The 26801-nt window shown below is 46.4% G+C and overlaps 1 protein-coding gene across 2 annotated transcripts in view; it reads right to left on the bottom strand.

Moving 5' to 3' along the window:
• RFTN1 (raftlin, lipid raft linker 1) overlaps nucleotides 1–26801 on the bottom strand; it is a 209530-nt gene that overhangs the window by 34307 nt on the left and 148422 nt on the right. For both annotated transcript variants that reach the window (XM_047098825.1, XM_047098824.1), the window contains exons 6-7: nucleotides 21923–22126; nucleotides 10294–10409 (exon numbers count right to left, since the gene is read on the bottom strand). In XM_047098825.1, coding sequence (XP_046954781.1) covers nucleotides 10294–10409; nucleotides 21923–22126 — 320 coding nt within the window. The remainder of the gene's footprint in view (nucleotides 1–10293; nucleotides 10410–21922; nucleotides 22127–26801) is intronic.

Below are 26801 nucleotides of genomic sequence, written 5' to 3'. Positions count from 1 at the left end.
GAGGCCCAGGTGCAGGTGTCAGCAAAGACACAGGTGCTGGCTTCTAGAAGTGAAAGCACATTGATAAAAAGGGATCCAAGGAGGGGCACCTGGGTGGCTCAGTCGGTCGAGCACCCGACTTCGCCTCAGGTCATGATCTAGAGGTTCGTGAATTTGAGCCCCACAGCGGGCTCACTGCTGTCAGCCAGTCAGCGCAGACTGCTTTGGATCCTCTGTTCCACTCTCTCTGTCCCTCCCCCACTCACGCTCTCCCAAAACTGAATATTTTTTTTAAAATGGGGGATCCGAGGATCTAGAAAAACTCTGACATTAGCCACTAATGTTCTAATTGTGAAACTAAAACGTACAGATGTGCCTTCCCTTCTGGCCTGCCTCCGCTCGTGGCACTTCCCACCGGCAGGAAGCCCCTTTCCCAACCCCCTTGGCTCATCCACACCCTGTCGGAGCCCGTTGGGAGCCCACGGTGTCCAGTGGGCCTTGGTCAGTCTCTACTTTCCCCCAGAGCACTTCCGGTCATCAGGATGCCATCCAGCACTGAGTACCTTGCTACTTATTCTGCAGGAAGTCTTCTTCCCTCCTGGATGCTCCTTGCAGGTAGGGGCCTCAGCGAACACCCCTTTACGTTTTCGTCCCAGGGCGGCACTCTTGTCCCAGTCCCTCTCTCTGACCCTCTGGGGCTTCCCAATTCCCTGGGAGTTCTCTGTCTCGCATCCACTAATCCTCTTCCACCAACTGCCAGCCATCCCATGGGAAAGCTGGAGGGCCGATTTCCACCCAAAAGCCCATCGTCTATCTCTTCTTGGCAATGCCACAATCCACGTGACATTTCATGACCCCCAAGTCAAGAAGCTGCTGTCCAGAAGGAGACAGAGGGAAAATTCTGCCCGAAAAAGACGAAACAGGGACAGCCAGCCACCCAGGGCCCCACTAACCGAGCACAGGGCCAAAGACTCAGAAGTCAGGACTCAGTGACCCGATAAAGGCTTTTTGGGGTCACTGTTTTTTAAAAAATTTTTTTAATGTTAATTTATTATTTTTGAGAGAGAGAGAGAGCGAGCACCAGCAGGGGAGAACCAGAAAGAGAGGGAGTCACAGAATCCAAAGCAGGCTCCAGGCTCTGAGCTGTCAGCACAGAGCTTGACGCGGGGTTTGAACTCACAAACCATGAGATCATGACCTGAGCCAAAGTCAAGACGCTTAACAGACTGAGCCACCCAGGCACCTCTTGGGGTCACTGTTTTTAAATATGATCTCCATCATTTGGGGAAGAGGAGTGACTTATCTGGCGGAACACAGACCATACAAACTAAGCTGTCCTCTGCCAAATTCCTAATAGCCAAGGAGCACTAGAGACCCTCTCCAGGGACAAGAAGAAAAGGAATGTTAAAAGTTCAGGGGAAAGTTCAGTCCAGCCCCGTGGCAAGAAACACCCGAAGAGAAGTTGACTCCTGGTGGAAGTGTCGCTCTGGAAGAAAAGTTGCAGGCACCTAAGGAAATCAATGTCTTGCACAGGTTGATGAGTGTGGATTTACAAGGACAGAATGGAGGTACCTGACCCTCCAGGGATGGTGACTAAAGTGAGGCAAACTCCAAAAAAGAATGAAAGTTAAGCCCAGAATGAGATTGCGTGTATATGACTAGGTACACATATACACAGACACCTTTTTAAACTATGTTCAAAGCAAGAAGTTGTACACTTTCCAAGAAAGTGGAATTATTCAACCCTCATTTTACTTCCTGTTTCTATTTTACTTCCTGCCTATTTTCCATTTTACTTTCTTTTCCGAAGTCTGCAGGAAAGGCGTATTTTTAAGGCCCTCAACTGATTGGACGAGGCCCACCCACATCATGAAGGATTAGCAATCTGCTTTACTTGAAGTCTGCAAATTTGAATGTTAATCATATCTAAAAACTCCCTCCACTACAACATCAAACTGGTGCTTGACCAAACAACTGGGCACCATAGCCTAGCCAGGGTGACACATAAAATGACCCATTACAGCATCATTCTGCAGCTTGTTTTTTCACTTAACATTTCCTGGTGTTCCTTCCCTGCCAGTTTATACAGAATGACTGCATCCATAATAAGGATGTACCATCTTTTATTTAATCATTCTCCTACTGATGGGCATGTATGCAGCTTCCTTTTTTCTAGTACTAATCATGCTGAAATAATGTCCTTGTGTGTGCCTTCTTGTGAACAAATGCATGTGTTTCTCTGCAAGAAGTGGCTGTGAGGTACGGGCTTGCTTAGTCATGGGTAGGAGTGGGTATTTAACAGTTTTAACATTAAAATTTTTTTTAATGTTTATTTATTTTTGAGAGAGAGAGACAGACAGACAGAGCATGAGCAGGGCAGGGACAGAGAAAGAGGGAGACACAAAATCTGAAGCAGGCTCCAGGCTCTGAGCTGTCAGCACAGAGCCTGATGTGAGGCTCGAACCCACAAACTGTGAGATCATGACCTGAGCCAAAGTTGGCCACTCAACCGATGGAGCCACCCAGGTGCCCCCATTTTTAACATCTTTCATTATTTATTCATTTATTATTTTAAATTATTTATTGTTACTGTTTTTACTTTAGAGAGAGAGAGCGAGCATGAGCGGGGGAGGGGGAGGGAGGGGGGGGGAGAGAGAGAGAGAGAGGGAGAGAGAGAGAGAGAATCTATCTTAAGCAGGCTTCACGCTCAGTGCTGAGCCCAACTTGGGGTTGGATCATGACCTGAGCCAAAACCAAGAGTTGGACGATCAATTGACTGAGGCACCCAGGAGCCTCTAACATTTTAAATAGAGATTAGCAACCTGCTTTCTAAAGCAAACCCTCAAGCTTTTAAATGATGAATTTATTTTGATGAGGTCCCAACAGTTCATTTTTGCTTTTGTTTCCCTTGCCTCTGGAGACGTGTGGAGTAAGAAGTTGCTGTGGCTAAGATCAAAGAGGTTTTTGCCTGCTTTCTCCTCGAGGAGTGTGATGGCTTCCTGAATTACATTTAGGTCGTTCATGCATTTTGAGTTTATTTTTGTGTATGGTGTAAGAAAGTGGTCCAGGTTCCTTCTTCTGCATGTTGCTGTCCAGTTTTCCCGGCACAACTTGCTGACGAGACTGTCTTTATTCCACTGGATGTTCTCTCCTGCTTTGTCAAAGGTTAGTTGGCCATATGTTTGTGGGTCCATTTCTGGGTTCTCTATTCTGTTCCATTGATCTGAGTGTCTGTTCTTGTGCCAGTACCATACTGTCTTGATGACTACAGCCTTGTAGTATAGCTTGAAGTCTGGGATTGTGATGCCTCCTGCTCTGGTTTTCTTTTTCAAGATTGCTTTGGCTATTCGGGTTCTTTTCTGGTTCCATACAAACTTTAGGATTATTTATTCTAGCTCTGAAGAATGCTGATGTTACTTTGATAGGGATAGCATTGAATATGTAGATTGCTCTGGGTAGTATTGACATTTTAACAGTATTTCTTCTTCCTATCCAGGAGCATGGAATCTTTTTCCATTTTTTTGTGTCTTCTTCAATTTCTTTCATAAGCTTTTTATAGTTTTCAGTGTATAGATTTTTCACCTCTTTGGTTAGATTTATTCTTAGGTATTTTATGGTTTTTGGTGCAAGTGTAAATGGGATCGATTCCTTGATTTCTCTTTCTGTTGCTTCATTGTTGGTGTGTAGGAATGCAACTGATTTCTGTGCATTGATTTTATATCCTGCAACTTTGCTGAATTCACGAATCAGTTCTAGCAGTTTTTTGGTGGAATCTTTAGGGTTTTCCATACAGAGTATCATGTCATCTGCGAGCAGTGAGAGTTTGACCTCCTCCTGGCTGATTTGGATGCCTTTTATTTCTTTGTGTTGTCTGATTGCAGAGGCTAAGACTTCCAATACTATGTTGAATAACAGTGGCACGAGAGTGGACATCCCTGTCTTGTTCCTGACCTTAGGGGGAAAGCTCTCAGTTTTTCCCCATTAAACGATGAATTTAAAATTCATCAAGTATATATACATTACATTTTAGGGAAAAGATGCTCAGTCATACCACTTAGTGCACTGATGTGTCACTATCAAAACCGAGTGGGACGCGAGGAATCTGACCAAGTGAGAGCACCCAGAGCTGCTAGAACAGACTCAGCGTTGCCCTGAACACCTTGCGGGCCTCCTCTGTGCCTTGATTTGCTCTGGGTTGGAAAAGGGGTGGAGTTACAGCCTGGTAGGAGAAGGGGATGTGTCTGCAGTCAAGGTCATTCAAGGCAGTGGTCACTCATGGGAAAATCTTTTGAATCACAGGAAAAAGACAGAGAACTACTATCTTTGGCACTCAAGGCTATGATCTCAGAACCAAAATCATTATTCTAGAGAAACCGTGGCAATGAAAGAAATGTCAGATGGTTTAATAAGAATAAATATTGGCTCCCTTGTCACAGCAGAAGGTGGTGGATTGTAGATACCACAGAAATTGATGTTATTCCCTTACAAATCCTGTGTGGATTGTTCAAGAGATGGCTGGGAGCCCCTAGAAACAAAAGATGGATCCCCAGAAGTCTACAGAATACAGAAGTTAGTGCAGAACGAGTGGGGCCTGTGTGTCCCCAGGGTTAGGGGACCGGAGGGGTGGAGGCATACCCCAGAGTGGATGTCAGTTACAGAAATGCATCTCAGCGAGCCTCTCGTGATTCTTTCAGGGATAAAATGGTGACATGTTAGGTGGAACAATAGGGCCATCTGAAACTTCTGGCAAAAGGGTTTGGCGTCGGGTTAGAGACTAGAGGAAAAACCCCCCAAACATGCCAAAGGACCATGTCCTCCATCTAGTGTGTTTGACATTGGACTGGAAAGGAGCCATCCTACAAATGAAACCTTCAGAGAAGCCAAAGCTGAGATGATTCTCCAAAAATGCAGGATGATATAACCATGATCAAAAATGTCTCCATAGGCTGGAAGAATGGGCAGAAACTAATAGGATGAGATGAACTGGGAGTCGGTTCAATAACAGATTGAATACACAGGGAGCGGATGGGGAGAACTGACTATGTGCCACCTTACATGATGCAATCTGTCATGGCTGCCCCAAAGTTGATCCAACCACCTGCTGGATGAGCAAAGCCCAAGTCCAGCTGTCAGAGGACCAAGTGCTCACAGGTGGCAGGCTCCTCTCCAGCTTGCTCACGGCCCCCTGATCCCAGCCACCGAGCACATCAGGCTGAGTCCCACAGGCTCCCAGACCTGCGTAGGTCAGTTAGACCCACTGTCATCACTATGTGTCTTCATTTACATTATTTAAACTGATGGTAAAGGCAAAAGAAGTTGTTTCTGGGAAAACTAAGTAGAATGCTTTGAAGAGATTTGACAAAGTGCAGTTGCCTAAAAATAACAACTGTGGCTGACTTAGAAGTGGTGGGGGCTGGAAAAGAGTAAGAAAAAAAATCATGAAATCAAGGATTCGGCAGTGAGATCCCTTTCCTAGACTTTCAAGACACTGCCCCAGGACACTGGTATAGCAACACCTTGGGTGTGGTTTACACAAGAAAGGTGAAGTGAAATTCCAATCAGCAGACCTCAAACTCTAAAAGATGGGCAAATGGATGCGTATTTATATATTTTACATTAAAATAAAATGTGTGGGGGTATGAATATGATTTTCTTTGGTTCTTTTTAATTGGCTTTTCAGTTAACTCTCTAACCACCATACCAACTGCATCAGCTAAAAGAGTTTTTACTGTTATCGCATGGTCAGTTCTGGCAGCAAATTTCACAAGGGGTGCTGATGAACCGGAAGGCTCACTCCAATGAGAGGGGTGAAGACAGAGAAGGCTCTAAGGCCTCAAGGGCACCCGATGGTGTCCATAAGCAGTGATGGGCTCCCAGGCTGAAGGACATGCAACCTCAGAATGAAAAAAGAGGGTCCCTGTCTCTCTGTCTTTCATCCATATGACCTATTCATCTCTGTAGTTTCCCCCTTTCTTTCCAAGAAGGACCCTTTCTGCTCACACTCTAAATTGTAAACTCAAAGAAAGTAAACAAAATACCCATGACAGATGCTGGGCGGACGGGCTTTCATACTACTCAAAACTGCCACAGGTTTCCAACTGAGAAACACGCAATGCGTTTGGCTCCACACTTTTCCCTTGCCCAACCTCTGCTGTGCTTTCAGAGCAAGAGCAAGGCAACCGGGAGAGGATCTTTCTAGCCGATGACCCCAGGGGACCAATAAAAGAAAGTACTATTTCCCTACGATATGCCAAGAGCTACACTCACAACTTTCGAATATATCATTTTTTAAATTCTCAACTTTGAGAGGCTGACAGTGTTCCCACTCATACAGCTGAAAGACGGAAAAACAAAGAGGGGGTACACTCAGTCACTCGGCTGGGAATAAGACAGGCAGGATGCATTCCCAGACCAGACTCCAGAATCTACCTTCTCTTTCCAACACGCTGTGGTGTTTGCAGAGCTGTGAAGAGTTAGGTAGGTTTTCTCATGAAAGCGTCTACGTGTGCACGTGCACATGGGGACAGGGAAGCCTGGAAGATGTGGCTCGACTGGAATGGCATGTGTGTACTGCGAGCTGAGGATACTAATGTGCGCAGGGGGCAGAAAAGGAACAGGGCAGTCCCAACTGCGAGCAAAGAGAACAAGCTGGTCGGCAGTGTTTTGTGGCCAGAGCCCAGGAGTTTATGGGCTGGCCTGGAAGGAGAGAGGTTGCCAGAAAGGCAGGGTCAACCACAAGCCAAGAGGGATCTGCCCAGGGCTTGAACAGGAAAGACCCTTCCCAGAGGTCAAAAGGGTGAAGAGAGGAAGCAGGTGGGTCTCAAGGGTGAAAGGTGAGGCTGCTGGACAAAGGCCCACACACCTGGAGGGGCCAGCAGAAGGGGGGCCGTCAGTGGGGGGAGGGGGGACTTCTGACACAGCCTCTTCAAAGAGCTGAGCTGTGGGCTCTGCCCTGGACTGGACACTGCTGGGCCATGCTGGGGCACAGTGTATCCATGTGGTTCTGCTAAGGCAGGGATTCCCAAAGTGGGCTTGAAAAGGAACCTCTGTGAGGAGGGCCTGGATACCTGTGTGTTTAAAAGCTCTTGAGGGATTCATGCTGCATTCTGAGAAGTGTATGTGTACCTAACGCTGAACCAAAAGGCCTGCAACCCGATTCAGGAAGCATTTACTGGAAGCCTTAGAGAACAAAGATGAACGTGCCCACGTCGAGAAACTCGCAGTAAGGAAGGTAAGTGGATAAAGAAATCATAGTGATCATAATAGGAGCTGACAGACTTATGCACAGAGAATTACGGAAACACAAAGGAAGAGTCTTTCACTCTGAAGGAGTCTGAAGGGCTTCCTGAAGGAGGCGGCCTATGAGCTGACCTAAAGTCTGCCAATACAGCCGCAAAGAGGAAGAGAAACCCATATGCCCAGGGGTACAGTCTGTCCAGAAGAGATCTCCCCTCCTTTAGTCCTCAAGAGATGGCATTCAGAAGCTGACGCTGCTAAAATGGACGGGGGTCTGTTTCCACTGTGGGGAATTTGGGAATGCTCCAAAGGCACCAGAGAAAAGAGCGAGACTGAAGACTTGTGCGGGGGGAGAACTGGCTGAACACCTACATCAAAACCATTAATTCACTTGTCACTATCAGGAAAATTAAGAAAATGTGTTTCTGCCCAACTGGATGCCAGCCACACCTGCCTATCATAATGTCAACATGTGATGGAATAAAGGCCTATCTAGTGATGTGCTGGTAAATGCTTACAACTGGCTCTCTGAGCCGCGGTGGGGGTGGGAGGGTGGAATCCTAATTTCTAGGCTTTGCCAGTTTTCATGGTGCGGTACTTCCACAAACACAATTTCAAGCTACTAATGACTGAATCCGTCACTGAATACGGAGTTGGAAAGAGAGGCACAGAACCGGCTTCGCAAGCTGGTGCACACCACTGGGCCCACTGTGGGTCTTAAAACCCTATGCCATTTCCCAGGATCTCTGGAGAAAAGCCACAGCATTCCTGAAGTGTGTGTGTGTGCGTGTGTGTGTGTGTGCGTGCGCGTGTGCACGTGTGTGTGTCCGTGCGGGAGAGAAGGGGACGAGGGACAATGACGACATGACCCAACACTAATAACACCAAATAGATTAATGCACAAAAATAGGAGGTCAAGAGAAAAAAGTTCAAACATCTGAGAAAGAAATAAAATTAACAAATCAACCTAATGGAAACCAATCTGCACAGCCAGGAAAGCTTTCTGAATAAATGTTCATCTTTCCTGATCTAACCTCTTAACCCATAAAATTGACCTCTTCTAATTAAAAAGACAATCGTGTCCTTATTTTAGTTTGTAACCTTAACTTCCTCCCACAAACATTTTAGATAGGATGCATTCACTCCAGTTACCCATCAAGGTCACAGTTAATTTCAAAGGCTGAAGAAAGACAAGCCACTGGGGTACTTTTCCTATCACAACTTTCATCAACTAACACAACCACAGACATCTGGTGAGAGTGGCATCTATCCTGTTCTTTTAGACACTGGCTCTTGAAACCGTGAATCAGGATCTCCCTTGTGAAAAAGGATTGCTGAGGCCCATCCCCAGAGTTTCTAATTCAGTCCATCCGGGGTGGGGTCCAACAATCTGCATTTATAGCAACTTCCCAGGTGACACCAATGCTGCTGGTCCTAGGACCACACTTTGAGACTTTGGATCAAAGCCATCAAACCACCTTTCTTGAGAAAACCGCGGTGCCCTCCCTTAACAGCCATTTTAATGTGCTGATGGCAAGAGATGTTGCATACGTCCCGTGACCCGTCAATCACTTCCATACATGCACCTGTTTTTGGTGCAGCCACATGTGGCTTGCTGTGAAGGCTAAGTGTGACAGAGCAAACAGAGTTACTGAGTGTTAAAGCCTGTGGGCTGTTTTAATAGGGTCCTTAAGATCCTCAATTGGCACCCTTGTTATTTCATCTTTCATCTGACCACATGAGGTGGGCTGGATGAACAGCATGGCCCCATCTTAAATTCAGGATGTTTAGGGACCCGAGGCGGGGTGTGTGTGTGTGTGTGGGGGGGGGAAACATGAGACCAAGGTCAGGCAGGGGGAGCTGGCAGAGCCTGATGGCAAACCAGGTCATGACCCGATTCCTTACTTTCCTTTAGGGCTCCTGGCCCCTCATCTAACTGGGCCCTGGATGCTGTGTTTTTGGAATTCCAATTTCTGATTGATTAGTACAGTTTTCCATTGTACTCTGTCCCCTTCCTGGCAAGCAGTTACTGCACATCACTGCCCAGATGCAGGCATGCCCGCTCAGAACTGCTGCCAGCGTAGAGGACAGGGGACAGACCGCTGGGGTGCCCACCGCCCTCCAGCAACTAGGTGAGGGCATCGCCTGCCATCAGGCTGCAGAGGGCACAGCCAGAGGGCACAAAGACGTGGCAAGCACCCACTGTCTGGTGGGTGCTGGCACCCCGTGCCCCTCACAAAGAGCTGAACCCACATCTGTCTTACTCTGGCACAGAGAGCCCGGTTTGGCAAGGCCCCTCCGAGCAATGCTAACCGTGTGTTTTTCCAGGGCCTCCTCAAGAAATCCTTTCAGAAATCAGTCCCGCATGTTTAAACAGCTTGCCCGTTTACACCCAAGATGCTGGATGGACAAGAGATGAGTCTGAGAAGCCCACCCTTCTACAGCGCCCTCAAAGTACACACCGGCGAATCTCAGAAAGAAATCAGGTCTTCGAATGTCCCAGTGGGACGTGGCTGAAGGAATTACTCTGCCCACAGCAGTTTGGTGGCTTCAAGGGTCAACATCTCTCAAGGACATCCTTCAGCATTTATTGCGTAACCTTGGGCCAGGGACCTAACCTCAGTTTCCTCATCTGTGAAATAGGGGCAGTCATGTACTTGCCTCATGGGCTTTTTGTCAAAGATTGAGTGTGTATGCACCAATTTCTTCCAAAGATACTTGGCAGAGGGAGGCATAAGGTCTAACGCCAACAATCATGTTGCTCTCATTCCGGGGGACACAGACTGTATGTTGGCCTCACGTATGTCACTTGGAGTTTCCAGTGATATGCAAGTGAATGAAAGAAGAACCTCTTTCCACCCAATGGTCCAGCACGCACACTATTTCTCCTACAGAAAGGGAAAGTGGGGCCCATGCCCCAACTGGAGGGCACAGAAGCATTTGAAAGGGGCCTTGTAGGTCTACCCAGGTCAAACTGCCTTTCAGAGGAAAGCCACAGCAGACACGGTCAGACCCAGCAAGCGGATAAAACAATCATTGTCCAAACAAAGGAAGCACCACTGCCAATCTCACACTTACTTCCAGGACTGTCCATTGTTCGACAACAATAGCATCATAGCCCTGCATGGTTTTGCTATCTTCTGTGGAAACAGCTTCAAAGATGAATACTCCATCTGTCAGGCTGTGTAAGGAATCTGTGGAAAAAGAAAAGAGGCGGGGGGAGTTCTGTAAACCGTCTGTGGCAGAAGCCTTACAAGCAGCAAAAATTTTCACTGCATTCATTAATAATCCCAATCAGAACATCTTTTCAGCATGTTAATTAAAGAAGGCACACACAGCCATAGAGTCTAGCCCCATCAGAATGAATGAGACTAATTTACCTCGCAGTTCTGAATAATATCCTTGATTTTATGAGCCCAAATTTCATTGTTAGCAATCACCATTTGATTTCACGCGTTTACCTTCTTTTTCACGCTCCAACGTCAGGATGCACTGGGGAGAACTTATTCAGGGTAAAACACAGTCATTTAGAGACAGTTTTTAGAAGAAAACTATATTTAGGTGGAAGGTTTTTTTAAGGGGGGGATAGATATAACACAGCAGATCTGAGTTTGTTGGATGCACTCTAGATGCGCTGATTCTTGGAAGTTCTCATGATGTGGACAGCTGTACAGACGACGCTTTAGCTCTTGTCAAGAGGCAGAATTTGAGGGAAAGGGGAATTTTCCCAAATGATTTACCACTGAAAATGTTTCCTTGGGCATTGCTCTGGTCAGTGTGCCAGGTTCTGAGTTCTATATGATTCAATAAACGTACGTTAAACATATAACAGGACTCAAGAAGGATTCATTGTCTTAGGCAGTGAGAGTATAAAGAAAATTACAACAGAGTCCCCGCCACAGCAGAAGACATTAAGGGAGGCGTTTTCTGCCGCTCCTCCTTTTTTTAATATGGCTTTTAAATGCCCTAAATTCATTTAGAGAAGAGATTGTGGGAAAGAGGACTAGACAGAGAAGCAGGTGGTTTGGATCCGTGCTCTATCATGAAAAGTGACGTGACCCCTTTCAGGGACTTGGTCTTTCATCTGTGACACGGGAATGTGTACGCAGAATCACTTCTGGTGCCTAGATTCTAATCTACAAATCAATCACACCATTAGGTACTGAATTGTGTCCTCCCCCCATCCAAATTCACACGTGAAGCATGAACTTCCAAAGTGACAGTATTTGGAGGTAGGGCCTTTAGGGGATTAACTAAGGTTAAATGAGGTCATAAGGGTGGGTCCTAATCTGGTAAGACTGATGTCCTTACCAGGAAAACACCAGAGGGACCCCCCTCCCCTCTCCCGTGTACAGAGGCAATGCCAGATGAAGAAGAGAGAAGGTGGCTGTCTGCAGGTTAGGAAAAGAGGCCTCAAGCAGAAACTGAATTTGCCAGCACCTTAACCACGGACGACATCTAGCCTCCTCAACTCTGAGAAAATAAATGTCTATTATTTAAGCTATCCAGCCTGTGGTATTTTGTTATGGCAATTCACATTAAAACTATCTTTAGTGATATACTATTTTTATTTTAGAAGGATAATTCACATAATAATATGATTTTTTTTTTTTTAACAGAAAGGGAGATAAATTCAGAAAGTCCTTTGTATTACATCGGAGTTCAGGAACTGTCAGCATTTTCCAGAAGCCACAAAGAAAAAGACGGACAGATGTAAACACTTAACAAATATTTAGCTTCTGTCTTCCACTAGACCTCATAAAGACAATTGAAAGGCCATTAAATGAGAAAATTGTTTGCAACAACAAAAATAAATAAATAAATGGCTAAGCTTAACATTCTTTATACGTGTATAAAAAGCTTATGGTGGTTAAGGGAATTTTAACTGTACAATCTTTTAGGAGAGCAATTTCACAAGGTCTAAAGAGCCTGAAACAAAAAAGTCCATATTCTTTGACCCAGAAATTCTACCTCGTTCAGTCTATTCTAAGGAAATAACCACTAAAGCCATCAAATATTTATCTACCAGCATGACTTATAAATTCCTTAAAAACATAAACAATCTAGGGGCGCCTGGGTGGCGCAGTCGGTTAAGCGTCCGACTTCAGCCAGGTCACGATCTCGCGGTCCGTGAGTTCGAGCCCCGCGTCAGGCTCTGGGCTGATGGCTCGGAGCCTGGAGCCTGTTTCCGATTCTGTGTCTCCCTCTCTCTCTGCCCCTCCCCCGTTCATGCTCTGTCTCTCTCTGTCCCAAAAATAAATAAACGTTGAAAAAAAAAATTAAAAAAAAAAAAACATAAACAATCTAAATGCTCAACAATTCAAATATTCAACCATAGAAAAGTAGTCGAATAAGTTAGGAGACTTCCATATAATTAAATACTATGTGGCTACAAAAAAATCATGGGAATGTAATGATTCAGAAACATTCCTTAGAGACAATGTTATAAAGAAGAAAAAAAAACAGGATACAAGCCTGTGGTATGAGCTGTATGTGAATTTTTTTTATGTTAAGAAGGGTTAGACAAACTTTAAGGAAATACATAAAATCTAGCAGCACTTATGATTGGTGGGATTAGGTATAATTTGAATTTTTTCTTATCCTTTTCTACAAGATTAATGCAAGAGTTAACACAAGCATCATACAAACAGACAACACAGATGAAAATGAATTTTCTTTTTCTCTCCTCTACATGGCTCTTGAAGGCAAAGCTAGAATCAAAAAGTTTTAGGAACTATGGGGAGAAAATGTGAGTAAATATAAGCAGAAAGTACCTTCCTTAGAGTAGTCTAAAAAATGGAAGGTAAAACCTCAGAAGAGTGAGCACTGTGTTCCTGGAAGCATTTAAGCTTATACTGAAAACACTTCTAGCTGCTCACTCATTCATTCCAATGCCTACCTAGCATCTATTTTGTGCCAGGTACTCCTGTGGTCATCGGAGATCTTTCAGGCAGCAAGACATATGAAGTCTCTGCCCCATGGAGCTTACCTTGCAGTGTGGGGAGGGAGACAGTGACATAATGTTAGAGGTGATAAATGCTATAGAAATATCAAGTGGGCTAAGGGGAGAGAGTGCAGGTGGAGGCAGTGGTTGGGTATTTTTCAAAACGGGTCTCCTCATTTTGAGTAGAGATATGTACTTAACCATGCAAGGAAGGCTTTTGGATCTTCAGGGTTTGAGAGTTAGGTAGAGGACACACGGCTGGAGTAGGGATGCACAGTGAATGAGGGGTAGCCAAGGACCACAAGAGCAGTGGAATCAGGAGAGAAGAAAGTCAAGACTAAGATGATGGGTGGGACGACCAGCCAACTAGGTGCTTATCCATGTGACTTGTTTGGCCAATGGGATATTAGCAGGTATGATGCAACAAGGGCTTGGCAAGCCCTTGTGGTTAAACTTAACCTCTTCTATCTCTGCCACCACTTTGAGAGGACATGCCCCAGCTGCCCAAGAGCAGCTCAGCTTAGATCAGCTGACCCACAGACCTGAGAGTGAGCCCAGCTGAGATCAGCAGAACTGCCTCATGGAGTTGCTCCAGCCAACCCACGAATGTGTGAGAATAGTACTGTTTTTAGCCAATGACTCTGGGGTGGCTTGTTACACAGCAGTACTGTGGCAATAGCTGACTAATACAACCTAAACCTAAGAAATATGAGACTGGTGTACTTTGGTTGGCCTGGGGATATTCTTGATTATTCCAGAATGATAGAGAGGCATGACCAGCTCAATGACTCACAGCTGTGAGACTAATTCCTGGAGCACAGCAGCCTTGTCCAATACGACGAGATAATACTCCATTTTAAGTGAGATCAATCTAAGTTCATCAACACCATGCTCCAGTTTCTTATTTGTTTCCTAAACTGAGAGTGTGTTATCAAACAGCCTTAGCAAAAGTACTAAGGTTGCCTCTCTCATCTGCTCTGCTAAAAAGCTTTCCCCAAGTGTTTGTTCACTGCCCTCCTAAGAAACGTTTTACAGAGATAACCAGCGAAGAACAGGGCTTCTCTTTAAACCACATTGTAGGTATTTGGGGCCTCAGGACAAGATGAACCATAGTAAAGCTCACTTTTAAAGTTCTGAAGAACAAAGATCCAGCTGGAGCTCCTGCCACAGTAGGAATACCCTATAGAACCACTTTGAGTAAAGCTTTCCCAAGTCCTGACCTGGGGATGCTTGAGACCAGAATACATTCAATGATTCCCTCAGGACTAGACCAATACAGCACAAATCCCCACAAGACTCCTACCAAAACATGTTATCTCCAATCTCCAAAGTCTTTACGTACAAATCTCAATGGAAAATCTCCAAGACTTTAAATTGTGCCTATCATTGCTTTAAGTAATAGAGTACCCAATTTGGCATTAATATTACGATGGTATTTAGCCTGCCGACAGTACCGTGCAGTGGAGCTGAGGTCCAGAAGAGGGAATGAAACACCATAGTCCATCCAGACCATCCCAGCCACTGCCTGGCTTTCTCTGCTTCCTCCCTGGTCACAGGCCTGGGAGGAGGGCTGTGTGGTCAGTGGGGAGATGTATGGCCAGACTTGGGGTGTGAAATAGGAATAAACCAGGTCCTTATTTACCAGCTGCCTCAGCCACCGTCCGCCTTCTAGCCCCTCCGCCCACTGCTCTGCTATTCTGAATCCGGAGTGCTGATTCACCTACTTAACTACAAAGCAAGTTCGGAATGGCTGTCAAAATTTGATCATCTGTAACAGCAAAAAAGCCAATGAACCACGGAGAGCAGACAGCTGGGCTCTTAAAGAACCCCTTGTTTTGACGGCCTCGTCCACTCCGCATCTTCTCATTACCTTCCTGGCTCAGCCTTGCTGTGATGCGCACTGAGCTGGGTATAAATAGGTCTTTCTTACAGTGAAGGCTCCCAATGTAAAAGGTTAAATCACCCTACATCTATGGAAAACACTCCATTATCACTGCATTTTTTATTAAAGTAAAGATGCTTCCCTACTGTGCACAGAGAGCTATTTGCCCCAGTACTGTATAAATATTTGATGCCAGTCTTTTGGCAAAAGGCCACCTTAACATTCCAAGCTTATGATTTTATGAAAAGGAGGTGTGAAAAGGAGATTCGCCCCATTATTCCAAAAGGGAAATTCTGGGAGGGCAACTGTTCTTTCCCTGCAGCCTCTGAGACCTAGCAAACTAAGCTTCAGGCTTATCCTTGGTGCTGTTACCCAAAGTCCAGCTGGAAATGTGCACACCATGACAAGTGGTCAACGTATGTGGTCTAATTACGCGAGATGAAAAAAGAAAATGTCACCGTTCTCCTTTTAACAACCTAGATTGGACTAAATCGTCCCCACTGAGGTAGCTGGCCTAACAGATTTCCTTGAGTCTCTGAGAGCCCCTTCTCCCCATCAGAGGCTACATGGTGCTCACAGCACCCCGTATGTGCCAGGAATGGCACGTCCCGATTGTATAACCATAACTGCACATGTGACTGCTGTCACGATGACCTATGACCCCACCATAAATGTAATCGCCGTTTAACCAATCCTGGCTAATGGTGCCATGTTGCTCCCCGATCATACCGTGCCTAATTGACTGATATTATCAGAAGAGTGAGCAGGTCTACTGCCTTCTCCTTCCTGAGCATTCACAGCTGCTGCTGGCCTGCCTTCACTCCTGCATTCTAACTTTGAAGTGGTGAGTGACCTAGAGGAGGTACAACCCATCTTCAGTTGCAGCAAGGTGAACCCGCAAGTTCGGAGCCATTTAACCAACCAGACGGGGAAGAAACGTTCTGATTGGGTGTTTGCTGGATGTGAGGCACATGCCCAGGCACAGTTCATAGTTTCTCCCTGAATCCCTCCCCCACATCTGCAAGGCTAATCATTCCCTCTTAGTAGGTGAGAAAATGGAGGTCTCAGAAGTTAAATCACGTGTCCATGTTCAAAGGGAATGCAAGGGGCAAAAGAGATCAAAAGTATGATTTGTTCGATTCCAAAGCCTGTGCCCTTTCAGTAACTAACAGGTATTTACTGAGCTAGCAGTGTGTGCTAGTGTGTGCTGGGCGCTGGGGCTCCAGCTAGTGGTGGCGATGAACATCTCAGGTTCCCAGCCTGACCACTACACCATCCTCCATGTCTGGTGTTTTGGGTGCCATCCCAGGGATGTCACAGTGAGACTGGCCTTAGGGCTTCAGTTTGGGGCCAAATCTATGCAGACGCCATGCTTTCCTAGATGGGACAAAAAACACACTTGGAAGCGGAGTAGTTGTATCTATCGACCTAAAGGAGAGTATATAGCAATGAGAAGAAATGATCTGCAACTACATGTAAAACTGTGGATGGATCTCACAAATACAACGAGTGAAAGAAGCCCAACACAAGAAGGGCGTTCATTCACATACTCCATTCATATGAAGTTTACAACTAATCTATGGTGTTTCAAGTTGGGACTATGGTCATCCCCTGGGAACCAGGGACTATGAGGGGCATGAGGGGGGCTTTGAGGGGGCTGGTACATTCTGTTTCTTGATCTGGTGCTGGTTACAGAGACGTGCTCACCTTGTGAAAATCTTCTGGGCTATATCCTCATAACGTGCATAGTTTTCTCGATATGTGCTATACTCCAATAAAAAGGTCATTTGAAGATGTGCTATGAATATAAGGGAAAATGCATCTATGGCATAAGGGAACTCTACCCCCACATTAGTAAGTGGCTCCTCTGAAACAGAGGCCATATCTGTAATCAGTAGGCCAAACATTCCCAGGCAGTGGCTGCTGGAAGCACCTGGGATTGCCTCATCTCTCTTCCTTTCCATTCTGCCTACACCTAGCTCTTCAATTCCCCGGGTTCCTGTGATACACGCCCGAATACCGGCTTTTCCCCTCATTGCCATCGGCACTACCGAGCGTCATCCAGAAACCTTCATTAGTCACCTTCTGTATACAGCACACGGTGTACAAACACTGGGATGCTAAGAAGTACAGATGCAGAACCTGACCGAGGGTTTGTAGTCTCTATGTGAATGTAGCTCTATGTGTATTCTACTTCAAACAGGTACACTTTGAACTTGTGTATTTTGCAAATATAAAGTAATTTAGGTTATGCTGGGCATCAAAAATGATGATATAAATACTGAATGTTATTTGGGTTTATATGTGGCTGGGGTATCAGGGACAGTCTCAAGGAAGACAATCTATCAAAAGGATAGGAATGGAGGAACATGTAGGTATAATGTGTCTCCTGATGAGATGCAACTTTAAAACCCAACAGCATCTAGAATGTACTGTGGTCGCAGTGCTTAATTTATCAAGGCCTTAGAACTAAATTCCAGTGTACAGGATACAGAGGCTAGAGAAATTAGGTAAATGACATCACAAGGCACCGACCACAGACAAATAATGCAGGACATTCAGCAGTGTACGAGGCTGGGTTTATTTCAAAGAGCGAGGCTTATAAAAAAGGACTCTTTTAGGTAAAACTTGAGAAGTGAGGATATGGTCACCATATGCAGTGCATAATGCTGGACTGGATTCTGGTTCAGACCATCAGACCACTTGCTGCCAAGGACATTTTTGAAACAAATGAAAACATGTTTCATTTTTTTTACAATTTCTTTTGAGAGAGAGAGAGAGAGAGCGCAGGGGAGGGGCAGAGAGAGAAGGAGAAAGAGGATCCCAAGGAGGCTCCATGCTGTCAGTGCAGAGCCTAATGTGGGGCTCGAGCTCACAAACCATGAGCCAAAATCAAGAGTCAGACACTTAACTGAATGAGCCACCCAGGCACCCCCAACTGAAAACATTTGAATGTGGGATGGATAAAGATGATACTGCCAGGGGTGTAAGGACTGTGGGGCTAGGAGAGGGTGAGGGGAGGGCCAGGGGAGCAGGAGAAGGAGAGCCAGCACAGGGCCAAGGGAGGGAAAAGGGAGGTGGGAATAAGGATAGGGCAAGGGCGGAACAAACGACAAGGCCAGCCAGGGGACACAGGGAAGACCAGGGCAGGCAAGGAGAGCTGATGGTGGCAGCCGTAGCATCGATGGCCAGTGATAGCAGCAGGTACTCTGCAGGCCTGGAGGCCCTTGGTGAGAAATCAGGCTCCTGCGTGGGTCTTTAGAGGGTGGGCACCCAGCTCCACCTTGCCCTTACCTCGGACTCCTGTACCTACCCAACTCCTCACCAACGGCAGAAAGATTCCCCTCCCGGCCTCTCCCATCTGCTGGCAACACAGACTCTAGCTTTTGCCTCATCGGGTGGCGTTTCTGTGTGCCTGTCTGCCCTGCTGTCTGACCCACCCCTGGACGCAGCCACACAGGTGGCTGGCAGTCCAGGCCCTGCTACTTTCCTAAGGGTGACTCTGAAGCTCCCCTCCCTTCTCAAGGGTCACCCAAGGCCTCACTGGGAGCCTGAACCTCTTGCCAACACGGCCACCTCTTTTACCCCCTCCTCACATCCATTTTCCCTAGCCTGACCCTTCTTTCTTCCTACCGCTTTCTTGCCACTTACTAGCTGGCAACCTTGGCAATGACTTAACCACTCTGTGCCTCAGTTTCCACAGCCAGCCGTATCACAGGCATAACAATGGTATCTACTTTACTGAGTTGTGGGGATTAGATGAGTTGCTGTGTTTGAACTGCTCAGACCAGCACCAACCCATAGTAACTGCTATGAGACCATCAGCATCATTATGCTTCTCTTTTATCTGTGCCTCTGCTTGCCAGGGCCCAAGGGCACAGCCACCCCAGCTGAAGACACCTGGTCCTTCTAAGGCTTAATAAAAGGTTCCAGAGGAGGAGCTCTGGAGACTCAGCAGAAGCCCAAACTTGAGGACCGTTAAAGTCTTTCCATGTCCCCGAGGGGTAAAGGCTTGAAAACAGGAGCTGGAGTCTTAACTGAACGATTCAAGCTAAAACATCACCCTGTTTATGGGACAAAGTTCTCACGAGTTTTATGACTCTGTGGAAAATATTTCAGAGTATAAATATCCATTTAAGAATCAGGACTGGTGTTTTTCCAGGTGGCAAACAGCTTAAAGATGTGCTTCTAGCTCTGCCAGGTTTACTTGTAAGGACACTAATTATCTTATTAGAAACAGGTTCCTTTTCATAATTATGATTAGCTTGCCTTTTTTTTTTTTTTTTTTTAATTCTGGGAAAAGAGCATATGTATATTTCATCCCTGCCCAACGGAAACCTTGGGCTTTTCCAGAGCAGAAACACCCTGGCCACTGAGCATTACTCCCAAGTCACATTCCCCCCACATCGAACCAGACAGGGTGAAATTGCGTTTGAAGTTTGAGTGGGTTTAAATAAATTTTGTTCTGAGAATTTTGCAGCCATCCCCGAGACTGAGACGTGCAGCTGTGGCCGAGCCGTAGACATGTCATAGCTTGGGGCTCGGCTTCCACAGTTGCACTTGCCAGGGGAAATTTCATGTTCTGTCTTCAAGGCAGGAAGGCAGGATTTACTGCAGCTAAAGCCAAGGGAGGATATAACAGCATTTCCAACACTCAAGTCAAATCTGAAGAAAAAACTGTATGAATTCTCTGTGCTTTTGGACTCAAGGTCAGAGAATGGGGTAGGAAGAAGGAATAGGAAATTATCTTGATTGCCAAAGCCATAATGGCCCAAAAGTTCACACGGCATTGTGAACTTTCAAGGTGTCCTCTCTTGGGGCTCAGCTTGCCCCAGACAGGCTGGGCAGTAGGACCAGAGAAAACTTCCCTTTTGATACCCTAATTCTCTAAAGTGGGGCTGCCTGTGTAGCTGTTACCTTCAGTGCTTTCCTGAACATTTTTAAGATGTTAGTATAACTGGGGCACCTGGGTAGCTCAGTCGGGTAATCATCTGACTGTTGATTTCAGCGCAGCGCATGATCTCACAGTTCGTGAGTTCGAGCCCCAACATTGGGCTGTCTGCTGTCAGCATAGAGCCTGCTTTGGATCCTCTGTCCCCCTCTCTCTCTGCCCCTCCCCTACTTGCTCTCTCTCTCTCTCAAAAATAAATAAACATGAAAAAAAAAGATGTTAGTGTAACTAACTATAGGTTTCCCAGGGTTAAGGATGTATGGCCACAGAGACCCTAAGAGAAGATAAAAAGTGTGGCTGCCACAACCCAAGATGGGTGATGGGGTGTCCTTACAGGAAGCAGGAAGTGAAGGGCTCCTCTCTGGACTCCTCTAATACCAATGAATCAATCAGGGCTGTAAATATCTGCCCCAAGTAGATGCAACTCGTGTTTTATGGTGAATCTCAAAACAGACCGTGATGTTCTCTGGCTTCTGGGACCTCTGCAAGTATGCAGGGCCTCCTCAGGGAGAGGGAGGTTGCCAACCTTGCCGCCAGAGAACTAAATGGACTCTTCATTGGTTGTATTCATGAAATGTATACTCTAGAACTGCATGATACACTACTAGCCCCTAAGCATATACAGTGATTTAAATTTAAATTAATAAAAATCAAATAAATTTTTAAATTCAGGTCCTCAGTCATCCTAGCCACATTTCAAGTGGTCAATAGCCAGGTGTGAGTCATGGCTACCATACTGGACAGCACGGATAGAGAACATTCCCATCATCACAGAAAGTTCTGCTGGATGGTGCTGCGTGACATGTATTCTTAATGAGCCAACCACCTTTCTTAGGTCATTCATCCATTCTACGAATGGTTGCGACCCCTTACACTATCCAATGCCTGCTGCTACTGTATTAACACATTAGCATTAGATATTGATATTTAGACAGGAACAAGGGACTCACATCCAAATTAAGACCCGGCTGTTCTGTACAAAGTTCTATGACTTCCAGATGATTTAAAGTATGTACATTCAGAACTAATACTGATGTCTCTAGTTCGAAAGATGTTTGCTGGCATTTCAAGGATTGAATCCAAACTCCGTTCCTGACTCTGCTAATTCTTGGAGAGAGAACTGCTCAACAGCCAAGACGGCGGTGTCAAAGCCCCCTGCCAGGTTTTGCTGGGATCAACAAATTTGGTGTTGTGTTGCACTTAGAAATCCTGCTGACTGGCAGCCTTCAGGATCTTTACGTGCTGGCATGTTAGCCCCACTCCCCAAACCGCCTCCCGGCTTTGACGCACCCTAGTCTCTCAACCTGCCGTCGTGTTAACCCCAAACCCTTTCTCCGCTTGACGCATTTCCCCATTGTGGGCAGACTTTCTGCCTTAGGAGGGCAGCCATCAGTAGGGCTGTACCCCATGTTATCTCCCTCAGAGACAACGCCTTACTGGGGAGGGGGTACCGGGGACTGTGAGACCCAGAAACAGTGTGTATCTCTACAGAGCTTACAGAAACTAGGCAGTTCAATTCATTTCTCAGTGGTTAATTCCAAGGTGCTGCTACTGATATTTCAAATGGTAATAGTGTCTACAAACAATTTGCACTTTTGGAGCGGCAGGATCCCAGGGGGTAATTAGCGAACGGGGAATAATCTTTTTAAAAGTCTTTACAAGCAACATAGATTGAGGCCACCATCAAAAACAGAACCCCTTTGTTTTCTCTGTCGTGCTAGAAGATACCTGGCCGACTGACTCCTAGAAGAGGTTTAGGGAGCACAGGTGGTGGTTTCTGTGGAAAATTCCTCAAGGTGTTAATTAGAAATCAAACGCAGCATGTTCATCAGCTGCGGGGCTTTCTGAATGGGGCAGGCTCTAAAGATGGTCTAAGATGAAAAGAGAAGCAGAGTTCATGAGGGCTGCCCAAGGTTTGTAACTTCCATACCATTGACCATGCCAAGGTAGAAGACTGCATTCACCAGCATGCCTCCTTTCCGGAAGTGGTCACTCATGTGCTCCAACCAGTTGGCATCCAAACCGCTCACCGTCTGGCCATTCTTGGAGACCCGGAGAGGAATAGTGACCGGATAGTATTGCCGGCACTTCTGATGGCTCTTCGGCTTGTTGAAAAGGGCGAGGATCTCCATTTCTGTTGGGATTTGTAAAGAAGGTGGGAGAGAAGAGGTCAAAGAGTGATAAAAACCTGCCTCATCGAGTGTAGTGAATCTCTTAGGAGCCTGAAGAAATGATATCAAAGGTAAACTTTCTGTTAGGTTGCACTAATGCCAAATAATAAAACCTGATTTCAGGTTCTAAGTTAGGGAGCCTTGAAAGTGACATGGACGTCAAAGGTTGAGCTTCCAATGGCGGGCGGGTGGCACATGGGTTTTGAATCTGGCATGTAATGAATAGCTGTTATCTGGGATCAATTTGTATAGTCAGGTGTTTGTAAGGACATGGTAGACATTTCTAGAAATCCATACAAAGGTGGTTTGGAAGAAAAAAGTGGACGTATTTGGGTAAGAGCTGGTCTTTTTTATAAAAAAAAAAAAAAGGTGAACATACAGAGGCACATAAAAATAAAAATACTACTCTAATTCCAGGAACCTTGTATACCCTTGAACTCACTATTTATAAACTGCAGGGGTGTTTCCTGGGGCCGAACCCATAATACTTAATCAAGTACATCGAAAATACACCACTGATATGTAAAAATAAATATGTTCCCGTAAATGAGGGTTTCTGCCTGGAGTGGTAGGTAGGTGGCACTGGGAGTGGGGCTCTGAGCTTTCCCTTTCCTTCATTTATAGCTCAGTTCTTCAAAAATCAATACTCACTAGCACCCAGAAGCTGACCCGCACCAGCTGTACGTGCTGCTGGGCCAAGAGTGAACAGTATCAGCCTCGAGGAGCAAATACCTGGAATTTCAATCTAAGTCTTGAAGGTCTTTTTCTGTGTTACTCATTTAGTCAAGCAATCAGAGTTTACCCAGCTTAAAAAGCTTTGCTAACACAGGCTAGTCAGGAATAGGCTTTGGTTTCCAAAAATATCTATTGGAATAATAAGAAAATCCCCACCCTTCTTTCAGAGAAATATTTTAAAGGTCGTAAACAATGGTTGACATTAGCAACAAGGACAAAGTATGCTCATGCTCCCCTCAGGAGAGACCTGGCCTAGACCCACGTTCTGGGACCCTGTATCCCCTACTTGAGTACTTCACAATTTTGCAGTGTCCAAACACTTGCTGAATTATTCTTCTTTTAAACAGAATTGCTTTCCTTTATTTAAATAAATGAATTTAAAAAGGAAACTTTGTTTCATGACCATAAGGGAAACAACTACCACTTGCTATAAACAGAAGGGAATGATGAGGCACATTAACACCAAATATGTCCATCCACACAACATCTAAAATTATCCCACACAGGTACTGTATTCCGGGCAAAGGAAGTCTTTTACAGCTCCATCTGAGCAAACACCAGCAGCGATCTCTGGGGAGCAGTGCCAGGCCATGACACTTTGTCATCAACAAGAGTTAAGCTACCAGGGGGGCCATTTCTATCCATCGGATAGAACCAAATAGAAAGAAAGAAAGAAAGAAAGAAAGAAAGAAAGAAAGAAAGGAAGGAAGGAAGAAAGAAAGAAAGAGAAAGGTGCCCATCTTCAAAGATGGCCACCTGGATTTTAAACAACCAAATCTGGCCTATTTATTATTTCCACCCCAAGTTACCTTTCTCAGTCCATTTGCCTGACTCCAGCCAGTAAATGCTTTCCCACAAGAAATTAGGGCTTGGTGTACAGAGGTGGCAGTCAGACTATTTCATGACTTTGAAATACACACTTGAGGAATGGAGTCATGCAAAGAAAGGTCTGCCATGGAGGGAAATCAAGCATTGGACTGGAGCTGGCGGGGACAGGATGTGAACTACATGATCAGGCATTTTCCAGTCCAAGGTGCTAGGTGTCCAAATAAAAGCCACACCTACTGAGGACAAGAGGATAAGCAATGCTTTAGTGAATCCCTGACTTCACCCGGATTTCTTCCAAAGCAGACCCTGTAAGTTTTTGAGTGCCAGCAGTTTATTTGGGAAGTGATCCCTGGAAATCCCTCCCAGAGAGGGAGTAGGGGTAGGAAATAGGGAAGAGAGGAAAGCCAGGGAAGGGTACATTACTGAGCAGGTTACTGCTACGGCCATTGGGGCTCACTCACTTAACTGCACAGAACATCCCTCCGATTGCCTTGCCACGGGGCAAGGAAGCCTGGGCATTTATCTTCAGGGATTGAGGCTACTCCTGAGGTATGAATTCCCTGGGGCAGTGGCCTGCCGGGGCCTGTTCCCATTCCAGACAACGCCTTCAGGCAGAGGCTAAGAAAGCTGTCCTCAGGTGACCCAAGGTGGACCAGAGCACCAGTCACCATAATCTGCTATAGTCAAGCACGAATATATATAGATCAAAAAGAAAAAGAAACCACAACCTCTATATGGAAGAGGTGAGTAGAGAATTTGACAGTGGCCCAAGTCCAAAAATACATGACAACACTTGATCAACCAGAAGAATTCCCCACTTGCATGGTAAGACAGAAACACAACTTTCCCAAATGCGTAAAGAAACAGAAAAAGGGGAAGGCCAAAAGGGGAAGGGAGGGTGCTGGGCGTGAGGTGAAGGGAAGACAGACTGCCCGACGGACGAGGTAGACAGTGTGGTGCTGACAGAGCCCCAGCTCTCACATCAGGATCCTCCCCAGGGAGGAGGGCCGAAGCCAGAGACAGAAATAAATTTTTCAGGAAGGAAACGCTGCTGGAATCAAGAGCCTCCAAAAGATTAGTAGTGGTGAAATATTGGGAGAAACCTGATTTCAGATGTGTAACCCTTTAGTTAACTCCCCTGTCCTGCTGTATCCTTGGCCATGGTCCTCTTTCTCATTACTTACATGGAAACCGGCCAAGAGAAACTGTCCCCAAATGATGCCTTTTGATGTTTTAATATTCTGATTCTCCAACACACATCATCACATGAGCAAGCACCGAGAGTTCCAAAAAGAAGTCCCAAGTTTGTTTAAATTTTCTCAGCTGCTCTGTGACTCTGCCATGACCCCAGCTGGAAGATTTTTCCAGACATGGGACAGAAAGTCCCAAAGGAGGGGGGAAGGCATTGTTTCTGAGAATGTTCTGAGAACAGCCGAAGAATTGGACTGGCAGAGCACCCAAGGAGAATCAAGACTGTCTTGCTTGTATTTTTTAATCTTCCGGTCTTTCTCTTTCTCCCTGACACGGGGGGCTTTGCCTTGTGCCATTTGGATCCCCTCTGTCCAGAAAAGTCCCTGTAATATGATAGGGGATGCAGGTATGTTGCTGGATTGACCTAAGCCAGAAAGTGCAGTAAGCTAGGGGAGGAGAAGGGGGCGCTGGGCTTACTGGGTGCTGCCAGCCTGATAGCCAGACCCACGAAGGCCTTGCTAAGCTCCTCAGGAGCAGGGAAGAAGGAAATTGATGCCCAGTTCTGAGGCCCAGGCCAGGCAGTTGGGATTCAGGCACAGGATGGAAGTCTGTGGTCTGTCTGCAGAGAGACAGGCTCCAGAGAGCCTGTGACTGGCAGGTGGCAGGCAGGCTGGTTGGGTCCTGATGTTCCAAGAGACCTCCGGCCTGGAGGGAAGGGAGCGTGCAGCATCTGGCGTAAAGCGTGACTCCCAGGGCTAGACTGGGAGGAGGAGGAGGCTGGTGAGTTGGCTGGGGAAGAAACATGTGGGAGTCAGACTTGACCCGGTAGCTGCACTGAGTCGGGGCTAAGTTCTGCTGAGGTGACAGGCAGCGGGGCTAAGATGGAAGGTTTGCACAGGGAAGCAGGGCTGTGGGCCCCGTGATGGGATGAGAAGCCAGAAGGGCCTCAGTCCCGTTTGGATTCTTGAATCTGAGAGAAACTGCTTCAGACTTCCGTCAGGCTTGGGTACTAGCAGCAGGACACCTCTGGGCCCGGGTGGGGCTTGTTTGCGGAGGCAAAGTGGGGAAGCCAGGCATATACAGCGCGCCACGGGAATCCCCTGGTCAGGACGGCAGCAGCTACGGGCACTTTCACCTCCACCATCTGATGGGACTCCCCCAACCCCCACACGAAGGGCTGCCTCAGTTCTAAGCCCAGAAGCCTTAAGTGGATCCCCCAAACATCACAAGCTGGAAAGTGGCAAAGCCAAGAGTCTTTCAAACCCCCAGCCCTGGGCTGTTTCCAAATCTAACAAGAGGCTAATTTCATCAGTATACAGAAAGCAGGAGCTGTGGACCACGGGTGGGAGCTCAATAGCTGTTTGTTAATGGACTGAGGGAAAGGCCAAAAGATGGCGGCAGGTGGCAGATTTGGGAGGAGGAGAGCCACAGGGTAGCGCCATTCTGGGGGCGCGGGAAGGCGGGGCCACACATCAGAAAGGCCAGACTCAGGAGGACACCTCCTCTCTCTCCCCACACAAGGAGCCGGCTGCCAAGGAGGACTACTGAATAAAACCCCCTCGGCCAAGGAGTACAGTTGAGGTCACTGGCTTGGGTTTCTGGCTGGCATTTCTGAGCATTTTAAGTGACGAGGCACAGGATAGGAAGGGCAGCGCTTGGAAGATGTTTCAGTATTATTCAGTGGCAGAACAATTTGAATTTGTGTGAACCTTCCTGGCAACAGAGACGCCCAGGGAAGGACAGAAAGGAATGTTGGAAGCCAGGAGACAAGGGACAGGTGGATGTCTGGGTATACCTTCCTAACCTTTCCCAGCACCGGCCTTCCCCACCTGGCCTGTCCATGCTCCCCATCTGCAGAAATGCATCACGAGGGGCCATTCGGAG

This window comes from Lynx rufus, unplaced genomic scaffold (assembly GCF_022079265.1).
Source record: "Lynx rufus isolate CCGP_SWC_20201006 ecotype Redwood Valley unplaced genomic scaffold, mLynRuf1.p SCAF_5, whole genome shotgun sequence".
NCBI lineage: Eukaryota > Metazoa > Chordata > Mammalia > Carnivora > Felidae > Lynx > Lynx rufus.
The sequence above is the reverse complement of the archived record's forward strand: the minus strand, read 5'-3'. Positions and strand labels throughout refer to the sequence as shown.